At 41.4% G+C, this 13,533-nt stretch overlaps 1 protein-coding gene across 1 annotated transcript in view; it reads left to right on the top strand.

Annotated features, from left to right (window-relative positions):
* Positions 1–13,533, top strand: part of PTPRN2 (protein tyrosine phosphatase receptor type N2) — a 1,048,643-nt gene that overhangs the window by 1,014,179 nt on the left and 20,931 nt on the right. The window contains exon 19 of the mRNA XM_056519562.1: positions 1,534–1,700. Coding sequence (XP_056375537.1) covers positions 1,534–1,700 — 167 coding nt within the window. The remainder of the gene's footprint in view (positions 1–1,533; positions 1,701–13,533) is intronic.

Genomic DNA, 13,533 nt, shown 5'->3' on the forward strand with positions numbered 1-13,533 from the left:
ATAGATAGATAGATAGATATGAGATAGATAGATAGATAGATATGAGATAGATAGATAGATATGAGATAGATAGATAGATATGAGATAGATAGATAGATAGATACAAAAACCAAAGAAGATAGTAGCAGCACTCCTAATGATGAGTAGATGCTGGGTGCACATCAGAGGGGGGACCCCTGGCCACGAGACCCCGAAACTGGATACAAGCACAAGAAGATAACTGCGGCACTCCAAAGCAGTGGTTAAGGTGAAAAGTGTTTATTCTATCCAGAAACACATGACAACGTTACAAGCTTGAGAAAGGCTGCATTGTAGCAGCTGAAACGTTGTCATGTGTTTCTGGATAGAATAAACACTTTTCACCTTAACCACTGCTTTGGAGTGCCGCAGTTATCTTCTTGTGCTTGGATAGATAGATAGATAGATATGAGATAGATAGATAGATAGATATGAGATAGATAGATAGATAGATAGATAGATAGGTAGATAGATATGAGATAGATAGATAGATAGATATGAGATAGATAGATAGGTAGATAGATATGAGATAGATAGTTAGATAGATGGATATGAGATAGATAGATAGATAGATAGATATGAGATAGATAGATAGATAGGTAGATAGATATGAGATAGATAGTTAGATAGATATTAGATAGAAAACAAAAAGGTATCAGCACACTGTCAGAGCAGTAGAAAATGGGTACAGTTCAGTGGGGGTCCCCGGTCACAGGACTCCAGACTTCACATAGGTAAAAAAACCACTGCAGCACTCCAAGGCTTGTAGAAAATCTTGTAAACAGTGTTTATTCCATCATAGTACAGAAGGCAACGTTTCAGCTGCTAACAGGAAACCATTTTCTAGCGGCTTTATAAAAAGGCTGCATGTTAGCAGCTGAAACGTTGCCTTCTGTACTATGATGGAATAAACACTGTTTACAGGTTTTTCTACAAGCCTTGGAGTGCTGCAGTGTTCTTTTAAGTATAGATAGATAAACACTCCAAAAATGAACAGCGGCAACTCCACTATAGTGAAAGAAAGTGATGGTCTTTATTCACACAATGTTTTGTATGCAGCATCACGTGTGAATAAAGACCATCACTTTTTTCACCGTAATGGAGTTGCCGCTTTTCATTTTTTGGAGTATCTACACTGGGTCCATAGCCAGGACCATGCTGCAGCTGGCACATCTTTAGCTGATGGAGTGCTGCCCCCTTTGGATATATAGATAGATAGACCAATAAATATACGGGATGGTCTCCTCTGCTTCCCTTCCTTTAATCTCCCTCTGATGTTATTATGAGGCTTCAGGCTGATGTAAATTGTAACAAGTAGAAGTTGATTGTGAACAAGTCTCCACTTTTCTGGAGTGGTTTAGAAGCTTCTAGAAGTCCTTCATTTTGATTAGTATGAAGCGGTAGGAGTGCGCCAGGTGTGGAATCCTCTAGAGAAGATAAATTCTGTAAAGCAATTTTGAAGCAGATGTTTGTCAATGTTCTTAAGTTGTGCCCTGTGACTCCAATCCCATACAGGTAAATCTTGTCTCGGAACATATCTGGTGTGAAGATTTCCTTGTGAGAAGCTTCTATCTAAAAAACCTACAGACTAATGAAACCCGCACAGTCACCCAGTTTAACTTCCTCAACTGGAATGACCACGGTGTGCCGACATCTACTCGCTCCCTGCTAGACTTCCGCAGGTACTGACTTGTTCCTTGCACCTTCCTGTATCCAGTAATGACATACCCTGTGATGTTCTGACTGTGCCGAACCATTATATCACATCGTAGAGGACCTCGCGTGTCCTGTTTTACAATATTTACTCAGAATTCTCTAGTCTGTAAGATGGTAAATTGGGGGCGTTCCTATATAACTATGTTATAAGTGTTCTCAAAAAAAATAAAAATTAAAACACAACCTTCCTGCAGGTTATAGCTACCTACACCAAAGCAAGCATATAGAGGAGTCTCCATGTGACACAGAAATAATTATTGTCCCCCAGACACAGACAGAAGGAAGCATGAAAAGACTAGAAAAATAAGGTTGTTTCAGGATATGGAAACTGTTAGGCCCCGTTCACACTATGTAATTTTCTGAGTGCTCTGTAATTCAGCTGCGGCGAATCCAGTGCAACAGCCTCCAATTGTTTTCAATAAGATTCTGCTGCACTGTTTACACTATGGATACTCCGGATCCCAGACTCCGCTGAAAGAATGAATATGTTCATTCTTTCAGTGGAATCAGAAAGAATGCATTGCTGTGGACGGAGTTGGCGCATTTTCAACTGGTCTTGGCACTGCTCCATGCCGGATGACTGGTGATGCGGGCGTAGGCTCATGACATCATGGCCACGCCCCCTCAAGGCAAGTCTATGGGAGGGGGCATGACATCACGTGCATCCAGCCCTGCACCCAATGCTTTAAATGAATGCCTGGAGATTGCGGGGGTCCCCAGCGGCGGGACCCCCAAGATCAGACATGTTATCCCCTATCCTTTGGTTGGATGATAAGATGTCCAGGGATGGTTTAAATGACAGCTTCAATAACATTTAACCGCATGGATATGCAGAGATTGAGAGCTCTGTGTTGGAATAATGGAGAATTATAACATTATCCACCTCTTATATTGAAATTGCAACACCAAAATAGGAAAGCTGTGGAATTCTGGAATACACAGAATGTATATGATCTTGTATAGTGCCTGGAATGAAGACTAGAGGGGTCCGGCTAACATACATTATACAACCCCACACTATAATCTCGGGATTAGAATCACACACTATAATCCCAGTATGACGTTCCCTTGTGAAGGTCTCTTGATGGTGTTCTGCGTGTGGCCTCCAGACCAATCTCCGGCTATCACTACATTCGAGACAAAGGCAGGGCTCATCCCATTTGTGACAAGTGGCAATAACTGGCTCGTTGACAAATAGAAGGCATCGCACAATCATACTGTACTGACTTGATCCAATTTCTGAGGTTTCATGTGGTTGAACAAATCTGCTTTACTTTTGTACCATTGAAGTCCCTCTTACATGCCTCAGATTGAAACTAGGTGCTTGAAAATGTGACCACAGTGACACCTGCTACTTTCTCGATTTATCAACTGTACGGCTTGTCCTTCTTGGTGTTGTAGTGTCAATGTTGAAGAGTGGACTTTGGAGGGAATTTGTAATAAGGTGACCATAATAAAAAAAAAAAAAAAACTTTGAAAAAAGTTGTGGATGGTCGAGGGTCTGGTTGTTCAGACAACCACACATAGAACGAGCTGAGAGAAGCATGCAGAGTGTTTCTCTCCCTTGGCTCCATTGACTTTCTATAGAATCTGTCTTCTACAGTGAGTCAGAGAGATAGAAGCACACAGCCACTCGCTTCTCCCGACTCATATTAGCACAGTGTTTCTCAACTAAGGTGCCTACAGCTGTTACAAAACTACAACTCCTGGAGCTACAGTGGAGGTCACTGAGTCCCGGATAGAAAGCAAGAAGACCTAAATAGGTGCAGTTAAAAGTTACAATTACTGTCAACAGTGTTCCTATCACAATGAATCAGGCACCTCACATCGCCCTCCCTATGCGTTTCTGTCTCTAGATAGCTGTGACATCATCAGGGGATGAACAGCCAGTATGTTAATACAGGATGAGTGTACCTAACCATAACAGTCTCGGGTATAGTCCTAATAGATAATTTGGCCTTCCTCCTAGGACACTATGCCATAAAGACATCAGTCAAATGTCCCATAACAGTCTGAAGATAAGATGGACCAACATGACAGAGTAAATCTACTTACAAAACCAGATTGGTGGATCCAATCCTGACATCCAAATACTTCCTCCATGTGTTCTACTACAGCAGAAGGCCATGCGATGTGTCGGCTGCTTGGCAGCATCCGGACGCCAGGACTCGATCCACTGATTGGGTTTTGTATATAGATTTACTCTGTCATGTTGATCCATCTTATCTTCAACATATGACATGGCTTTAATTGGACATTTGAGGTCTTTATGGCATAGTGCCCTAGGATGAAGACCAATTAATCTATCAGGACCATACCCTAGACTGCTATTCTTATGGTACACTGATACTATATTAACACACTGGCTGTTTGGCACCTGATGAAGTCACAACTGTCTAGTTACATGTAGGGAGGGTGGTGTGAGGTACCTGATTTATTGTAATTGTCACTATTGACAGTAATTAATACCTTTTAACTGTACCTACTGTAGCCTCTAGACTGCAACATATTACCTAGAACGATACATTGTAGCAAGTGACCGATACAAGTGACTAAATAACCTGCATTGATACAAATGGTCATAACACAGGCGGTAGAAAGGGGTATTATAGTTTCGTTTTTTTAAAGCTTTGTGTCAATGTGTGTTTTACATAAACCGTATTATCTCAAATTATAGCAGTGCCCAGACGGTGAGACATAAATGACAAACTCAACTTGCGCAAAATAGGATAAAATGCAAATAGTTTAGGAGAATGCGTGCTCTGTATACATCCCTAAGTATCTCAGTATGCACTATGTAATTATGCTTAATATCATACAGAAAAAAGTGTGGAAATTGTTTCCCCAATCATAAAGAATCCTAAATGTTGTAGCGAGTATTCAAGCGTGTGTGTTGCAGATGTTGCACAGGGTAGACGTTCTGCATGTAGCGCACATACTTTGTAAATGTTACATACAGTAAAAGCACATAATTACGGTGTAGAGCGGGCACTTGACACATAATCAGCCGGCGCTGGCGCTTTTTGCCAGGCATTTACATGCAGCCTCTGCTCATCATATCACAGAAATAATAGGGGTTAGGCAGGGAGCGCGCTGACCTTTAATGTCTCTGGGTTTGTCTTTTTTTTTTTTTCACGGATTGTAAAAGCCTTTCGAGAAGATGTGACATATTGGTTAAGGAACTGTTCTCTGATGTGCAAGGTCACTGGTTCAATTCCTTCCTCCGTCACTGGTGCTCACTGTGGTCTTGGGCAAATCCATTTATTTGCCTGCCTGTCAGTGAGTTATAACAATAACATTAATCCGCTTTTCTGTGGACTCTTCAGAGGATGCATAAAATGTGACATAAGCTCCAGTTTTGAGTAGCTCCAATGCGATGTCTGTATAGTTTCATTATAGGCAATAAGTAGTCTACAGCTAAGCCGAGAGTGGTCCATGGGACCGGTATTTTAGGAGAGTTGAGCTGAGAAAAAAAATAAGACATGCACTATTTTTTTCTACGCTCAACTCCCATCCTCCTGATGGACTCAGCAATGGAGCTCCCTATACCGGAGCACAACGGCCATGTGAACGAGCTCTAAGGTTATGGGAACTTTTACTTGTATTCCCTTTAAAATAACAATGGAACACCTTTTCTTATATTACATGAAGCTTTACCTATGTTATACCTCCTGAAAATAAAAATAAAAATACACTTCTGGGTGTTACCTAGACAGTTTTACCATCATTGAAGATGGGATTATTTACTGTAAAAGCAGTGAAACTATGGAACTCTCTGTCACATGACATTGTGATGGTTGGTTTACAAGTTCAAAGGGGCCTGGATGCTTTTCTTAAAGAAATATAATATTACTAGTTGTGGGCACTAGATTTCTGAATGTGGAACGGTGATCCAGGGGTTTACCCCTAGTATGGGGCAATTGGCAACTTCCTTCCTCTGGATCAACACAGTAAGATGATAGATTAAACTTAATGACCTCTTGCCATATGGAGCTGCAGAAGTACAACCTGGCTTCACTTTGAATTGCCCATGCCCATGTATCTTAGGGGTTCCATCACACGCTTTAGTCTCAGTAAGGTACCCTAGGAGCAGATTCTTATCCTAAGCACATTATACAGGGCTGCTTAGTGTACATCAGGTTGTCTCAACATTGTAGCAGATATCTAGAATAATGTCCTACAATTCAAAGGTATTAAAAAGGTCAGATTCGGGATAACCATTTGTTCTCATTGCACTAGGTTAAACAAGCATAATTTTCTAGTTACATACTTAGGTGTGTAGGGGGCAGTAGAATGTGTACAAACACGCATGTCTTGTGACCATTTGTATATAAACAGTGATTGAGTTCAGGTCTGAATGAGGTTGTATTGATTATTAGTCCCATTGGTGAAGGCTGATGAACCTCTAATTCATAAATTAGGTATCCGGTCCTGTGCAAAAATTGGGTATATTTTTATATAGAGCTATAGGAAAATATCCTAATTCAATCCAGCCATTCATCATGGTTCAATAGTTCAATGGCAGATTTGGCTCTGCTACATAGTTCCACTGTTCCCCACTCTTAAGACCATACGGGATAACTTAATAATGTTTGATTTGTTACATTAAGCCTTCAGTCATGAGGTAGACTGCCAGCTGTGGCCAGAAAGGTCTCATGTGGTTTGGACTCCTGTGTGATCCAAATTACATTATCCTAACAGAACTCAGATTCCTGCATTTGAGATCAAGAGGTTGAGTGTAGCTGAGAATGGCTAATAACGTTTCTAAGCATGAACAGGACTCTTCTCTTATAATACATATGTAAAACAAAGTGGGGCCAGATATTAGATAGATAAATGAATGATATGAGATAGGTAGCTACTAACTAGACAGATAGATAGATAGTGTGAGAAAGATAGATGTTGCATAGATGAAATATAGAGAATAGCTAGATAATCAGTTCGTACCACACGTCACAAGGCCCTTACTATATTTACTGTAGTTTTTGGGGTTCAGTGCTGGCCCTTTCTTGCCTCTATTCCACGGCGGGCATTGCTGCAGCAAGAAGGAAGAAGGGGTGAAGTGCTAATGTATTGCACATTTCATCTTAACATAGAGATCCATATTTGTATCCATCCCCTAAATGTCCTCCTATTGACTGCTTTATAGTGAGGAGTGGGGGGGCTTGTTGTGTAGAAGACCACTAATTGTATAGAACATGTAACAGCGCAGCTATGTGACAGCCGGCCATTTATCATACAATATCAGAGAATCAATACTGATAATCTGGAATGATTGTGGACAGAGTTGTATCTCTTCTTTTACATGGTTGCACACTATGTATATTTAGCAGACATAGTGGGGCACTGAAGTATTCATTCTGTACGGTGCATGTTTTGTAACCCACGGGGGCATAGGCACTAAATAGTATATTGCATACATTTATCAATGATTTAGTGGGTCATCATATGGATGAATATCTATAGATATTGTTGGCTGATTGTCTGTGGCCCTTACATTTTTTCCTAAGACAAAATAAATTTGATTATATTAATTAAATTGGCTAAATCTTCAGTGGACTGGTGTGCACCTCCATAGTGTGTAGAGTGTCCCAATTGTATGGTCTATGGCCAGTCTAATTAAAACAATAATAATAATTATAAAAAGAAAAAAATCTGCACCCAGAATTCTTCATTTCTCTATTGATATCTGCAACGTTTTGTTTTTCCTATAACTTTTTTAGTAAATTCAGGTACACACAAACTGAAACGTAATGCTTTTTAAATAGATTGTGCTTTGTTCCTGACTTATTCTGTTGCTTTTTATTATTATTGTTATTATTATTATCATTATTCCAATTTAAGTTGATTTGAATTTCAACATTTTCAAAATGTTTTATTTTTTGCTGTTAAATTCTGAATGTAATTGTTACTAATGTGAAATCAATGCAAATGCTGAACGGATTGTCATGTCAATTATTTTTTGTAAATTTCTTGTGCTACTATCACAATGTAATGCAAAGTTTACTTGATGGAAAGGAAAAAACTTGTAAGTTTTATAGAAACCTCACAACAAAGGTCACCTTGGCATCTTCTTTGTTGAGCTAATATAGACCCGTTTGGTAATCTGTTCCCTACTGCTGTGCGAAAAGCAAACACGCTAAGAGCTACGATTGCTTCCATCAACTTAGGACAAAAATACCAAATAATAATAATTATTATAATAACATTTAAATAAATAAAATAAAAATCTACCTTTTATTTTTTTCTTGCTGTACACACATTGGCATTTACTAACAAGCGCTCATTTGGAAAATGGTTAAATTCTTATTTTGCCAGCTAATTCGCAGTTGCCAGTGTCATTTTTGTGATGTTGCAGCTAGTAATATGAGCCCAGTTGCATAGTCACAAAAGTGATCATTGGAAACTGTCACTCTGCTGCGGGGACAATATGGAAGCCCCTTTTCTGTGCCTCTAACGACCTTTGACCTTTGCTTGCTGACGGTTTGCATGACGAGTTTCTTTTCATTCATTGAACCAAGGGTTTGGTTTGTATCACTAATCATTCTCTCTCCCTTTCTCTTTCTCTCGCTTGTGTATACACATTAATAATACATGTTCTGCGGTGAACGGCCGGCTTGTGGTTATCATTTTTGCACTGACAGAATGAAATGCTTGGTTATAGATTTATTTAGGCTGGTGCAATTAACCCTTAATTTTTTTGGGATTCATGGCAAGGCATCAAAGCACTGACCTCAAGTCATGTTCACTCCGATTTATAAGGTGATTGTACATCAATTATTATATTACATATGATAATATTTTATACATATATATAATATATATATATATATATATATATATATATATATATATTTATGTATAACTTAACACACACACACACACATATATATATACATATATATGTAATTGTTACATATGTATTGTAATAATGATTTTTTGTAAAATGCAATGTATTATCATGTTATTAAAAAAAAACACCATCTGTTAACTGTGTTCATGTATTTTTAGAATACTTTTTCATTATATGTTGAAATTTTATGTATGCCGAAACAGATATTTTTGCATTGACGTGGCTTAACTAAATTTGTTGAACTGCTTATTTATTTATTTGCGAATAAATGTATTTATTTTTATTTCTTTATTTCATTTTCAAAGCATGATGTAAAAACAATTCTAAAATTCCCCATAGACACAAATTCAGCTATTTGTGCCTATGGAAGGTACAAATGTATTTTGTTATGATTAGAGTGATTTTCTAATAGGGCATAATATTGAAGCTGCACACACTGTCTAGCGTCAGCTCACCACATAAGGGCTTCCCAATGGGCATGGACCGGCTGACAAGTGTTATAGCTTAAAGCAAAATCCAGGCAAGGCTCTTTTCACACCATGTATGTGATGTCGTGGGCTGTATGTGTCGAGAAATCTCCCAGTGTCTACAGCAAATGTACCCATAGACCCCAATCACCCAAAGGGGCCTGAAAAGTGTCAGGATTTCTGGTGAGGTTTGTTTTTTCCTGCTGGATGGAAAAGCACAGACCTCTGATCGGGATGCTGTAAAAAAAAAATGTATACCGAGTAGTAAATATTTTTTTAACATGGAATGATGGAGACCACAGCTATACAGCAGAGGTATATGGACTCCACAAAAGCCGTGTGGGAAAATAACCTAAAAGAGGAGATTTCCATGTACATGATCAAGGGGGTATTTCGCTCCTAGACATCTTATCCCCTATCCAAAGGATAGGGGATAAGATGTCTGATCGTGGGGGTCCCGACACTGGGGACCCTCGCAATCTCCCTGCTGCACCCGGAGTTCATTTAGAGTGTCAAGTGCATCGCGGGAGGCTTGTGACTTCATGGCCATACCCCCTCAATGCAAGTCTATGGGAGGGGGCGTGGTGTCCATCACGCCCCCTCCCATAGACTTGCATTGAAGGGGCGTGACCGTCACTTCATGAGCGAGACGTGGCCATGATGTCACGAGCCTCCGCCCAGCATCACCAGTCATGCGGCACAGAGCGAAGTTCCCTCCATGCACCGGATGTCTGGGATGCTGCAGCCAAGATCGCAGGGGGGTCCCCAGCGGCAGGACCCCAGCAATCAGACATCTTTCGGACAATTACGCACATGGCGATACCACATATGTTTATTTCTATTATGTTTATATATTTTTTATATGGAATTTGGGAAAAGGGGGTGATTTAAAGGGGTACTCCGGTGCTTACACATCTTATCCCCTATCCAAAGGATAGGGGATAAGATGCCTGATCGCGGGAGTTCCGCAGCTGGAGACCCCCGTGATCATCAGGGGACTGAATACAAACGGGGTGCCGTGTGCATGATCACGGGCGTCTCCAACTGCGGGACTCCCACAATCAGGCATCTTATCCCCTATCCTTTGGATAGGGGATAAGATGTGTAAGCACCGGAGTACCCCTTTAAACTTTAAATAAGAAAGGGGTTAATGTGTGTGTTTTTAAACTTGTTTTTTTTTTTACACTTTATGTGCCCTTAGGGGACTTTTAGGAGGAATCATGTGATTCCTCATACACATCAATGTGGTTCCATAGAACCACATTAATCTGATTGCTCTGCACTCGATTGGTAAAGCCTGGTCCTGCCAGGCTTTATCATTTACAGCACAGCAGCTGCCGTGGAATAAGAGGTAAGCCCTCCGGCTACCTGCAGGTGGGCAATTCACCCCACTACACCACCAGGGAGCAGTTAAAGGTACCTTTAGATCTAAAGGGTTAATAGCCGCCTGTGGCGATCGCCGCATGTCGGCTATTAACATAGACCCCCAGCAACAGGAATCAGCTGGGGGCCGGCTGGTATGGCGCGGGCTCGGGTCGGGAGCCCACGCCATACCTGCTTAACGGCACATGGCCGTGTATACATGTCCATGGTCGTTAAGGGGTTAAAAATATTCTACAAGGGAGACATATTAAAGAGGTAATCTACTACTTTAAAACTTATTTCCTATGTGCAGAATAGAGGATAAACATCTTATCACAGGGGGTCCAACCTCTGGGACCCCCTGCAATCTCCAGAACGGGATCCCGTCTCTTCCTGTGCATGTGGCATCGTGACGGCAGGTGTTCTATGCATTCTCAATGGAGATACATGAGCGATTTACTCATGCATCTCCGGTGCATGGAGCGTGTGACAACACATACATGCACATAAAGAGACAGGGCTCTAGTCTGGAGATTGCAGCTCCCAGAAGTCCGACCCCCAGAAACTCCACCCCCTCTACAATCAAATACTTAACCCCTATATCCACATAAGGTATAGGTTTTAAAGTGATAGAGTATCATTTTATATGCTCCCATTTAAGCATTAGAGGCTGGTGACAATCTTTCCTGGCATATGAGTAGGACCAGGGCTGTATTACCTGTGGGCCTGTGTCTGGGGAGGCAGTGTTAATGTAGTGCTGCTGCTGCCATGTTGTGACCTGGAGAAGAAAATCACATTATCCCTCTTTGGTTGAATCTACAGGGGTCAGAACTGCTGCAAAATTTCTCTGCCCCTTTGCAGCAGAGCAGCAGCTTCATTATCTTTTGGATTTATTCAGCACCCTCAGTGTATGAAGAAGTGAGATCCACAGTGAATCAGCAACAAAATCTGTAGCACCTTTGGTTTTTGCTGTGTATTTGTGACAGATTCTGATGTATATTATTCAGTCTCAGTGCCTAGGGCAGCACAAGCTGTAAGTAGAGGGTGGAAGTGCTGGTTTTATATCAGCATTAAAGGGGTACTCCTGCGCTAAGACATCTTATCCCCTATCCAAAGGATTGGGGATAAGATACCTGATCGTGGGGGTCCCGCCGCTGGGGACCCCCATGATCTCTCACGCAGCTCCTTGTTACCATCAGCCCCCGAAGCGTGTTCGCTCCGGGTCTGATGACTGCCGATCACGGGGCCAGAGTATTGCGACGTCACGGCTCCGCCTCCGTGTGACATCACACCCCGCCCCCTCAATGCAAGCCTATGGGAGGGGGCGTGGCAGCTGCCACGCCCTCTCCCATAGGCTTGCATTGAAGGGGCGGAGCCGTGACGTCACAATACTCCGGCCCCGTGATCGGCAGTCTTCAGACCCGGAGCGAACATGCTTCGGGGGCTGATGGTAACAGGGTGCTGCGTGAAAGATTACGGGGGTCCCCAGCAGCGGGACCCCCGCGATCAGGCATCTTATCCCCTATCCTTTGGATAGGGGATAAGATGTCTTAGCACTGGAGTACCCCGTTAAACGCCTCCTAGCACTTTTCTTGGATGGAAGACACCATGCTGATCACTACAGCTTTGTCACTATGGTTCATCACTTAAATTTATTCAATAGATGCCTAGAAAGCGTAATGCCTAATCTAAAGTAATTACAATACGGAATTCATCAGAGATTCCATTGAGTTATTAAATAAATTGTACATTTTAATTAACCATTTTCCATAAATTATAAATGAAAAGCCTAAATTACCATAGATTTATAGTACAGGCTGAGTAAAGTACAGAAAATAGGAATGCTGTTATTTTGACATTTAGTTAATACATTTACATGGGTACTCCACTGGCCACCATTCGGAACTAAATGTTCCGAACGCTGTGTTCGCTCTGTGGGGGTCGGCCCACGTTCCTCTTGAAGTCACGGTCACACCCCCTCAATGCAAGTCAATGGGAGGGGGCGTGACAGCAGTCACGCCCCTTCCCATTGACTTGCATTGAGGGGGCATAGCCGTGACGTCGCGAGGGGCGTGGCCGACCCCCGCAGCACGAAAACAGCATTTGGAGCATTTAGTTCCGAATGGTAGCCAGTGGGGTACCCCTTTAATGTGTGAACTGGCAAATATGTGAAGATTTCTTAGGATTAGTCAGTCTATTTAGAGAGAGAGGTTGGTATTAGTAAAGCCTACAGCAAAGTTCTTCTAGGGCCCAATTCACATGGCTGACTATGACTGATCTGGATGCAGAAACTTCCCTTCAATGTAAAGTGGCTTGACAGCGCATGCAACATTGTTTTTTCCTGAACACTATTTTGAAAGCAACAAAGAATAGTCAGACGCTGAAAAAATGAACATGACACGTAGAATTTAAATAAATGGGAATTTAAAAATCAGCATCAACATTTGTTTAAATTCCATGGTATCTAACAAAATCCACAAGGCTTTAAAACGAATGCCAAAAATACAGGCAAACTTCAAACGCAGATTCCCCAAGTATTCAGCATCTTATTTTTTCTGCATAAGTCAAGTTTGCATAAGATTTTATTTTATTTTACTGAAGTCAGCCATGTGAATGGCCCCTAAAGGTTTCCTTGTTAATGTAATCTACCGATCATCTGGGGGTAAAACTTTGTTCGTTAATGATGGTTGTCATTCATCCCAGATTAAAGCATTATACCTTGTAGATGGTCGCCTTTATTGTGTAGGAAAATGCCCCTAGTCCAATACAGTGATCCCTCAACTTACAATGTTTTCTGGACCCTTGTAAGTTGAAACCAGACTCAACATAAAATGCCATGGACAGTCCAGATCTGTGAAACGCGTCAATGGCTGGAAGATCTGACCAATCAGAATGGGCAATTTACCAGTAAAACACCTGTATTACTGAAGTGTATGCACTGCCTGGTGTCTGGTAGCGCCACCTACAGTAAAGGGAGGTATTACAAGTTCTGTACTCTTTACCTGTATTACTAAAGTGTTTGCACTGACTGGTGTCTGGTATAGCCCCATACAGTATAGGGAGGTATTACATGTTCTGTACTCTTTACCTGTGCCAAGTTTAGCTGCTCCTTTGGAC

The sequence above is a fragment of the Hyla sarda genome, chromosome 5 (genome assembly GCF_029499605.1).
Source record: "Hyla sarda isolate aHylSar1 chromosome 5, aHylSar1.hap1, whole genome shotgun sequence".
NCBI lineage: Eukaryota > Metazoa > Chordata > Amphibia > Anura > Hylidae > Hyla > Hyla sarda.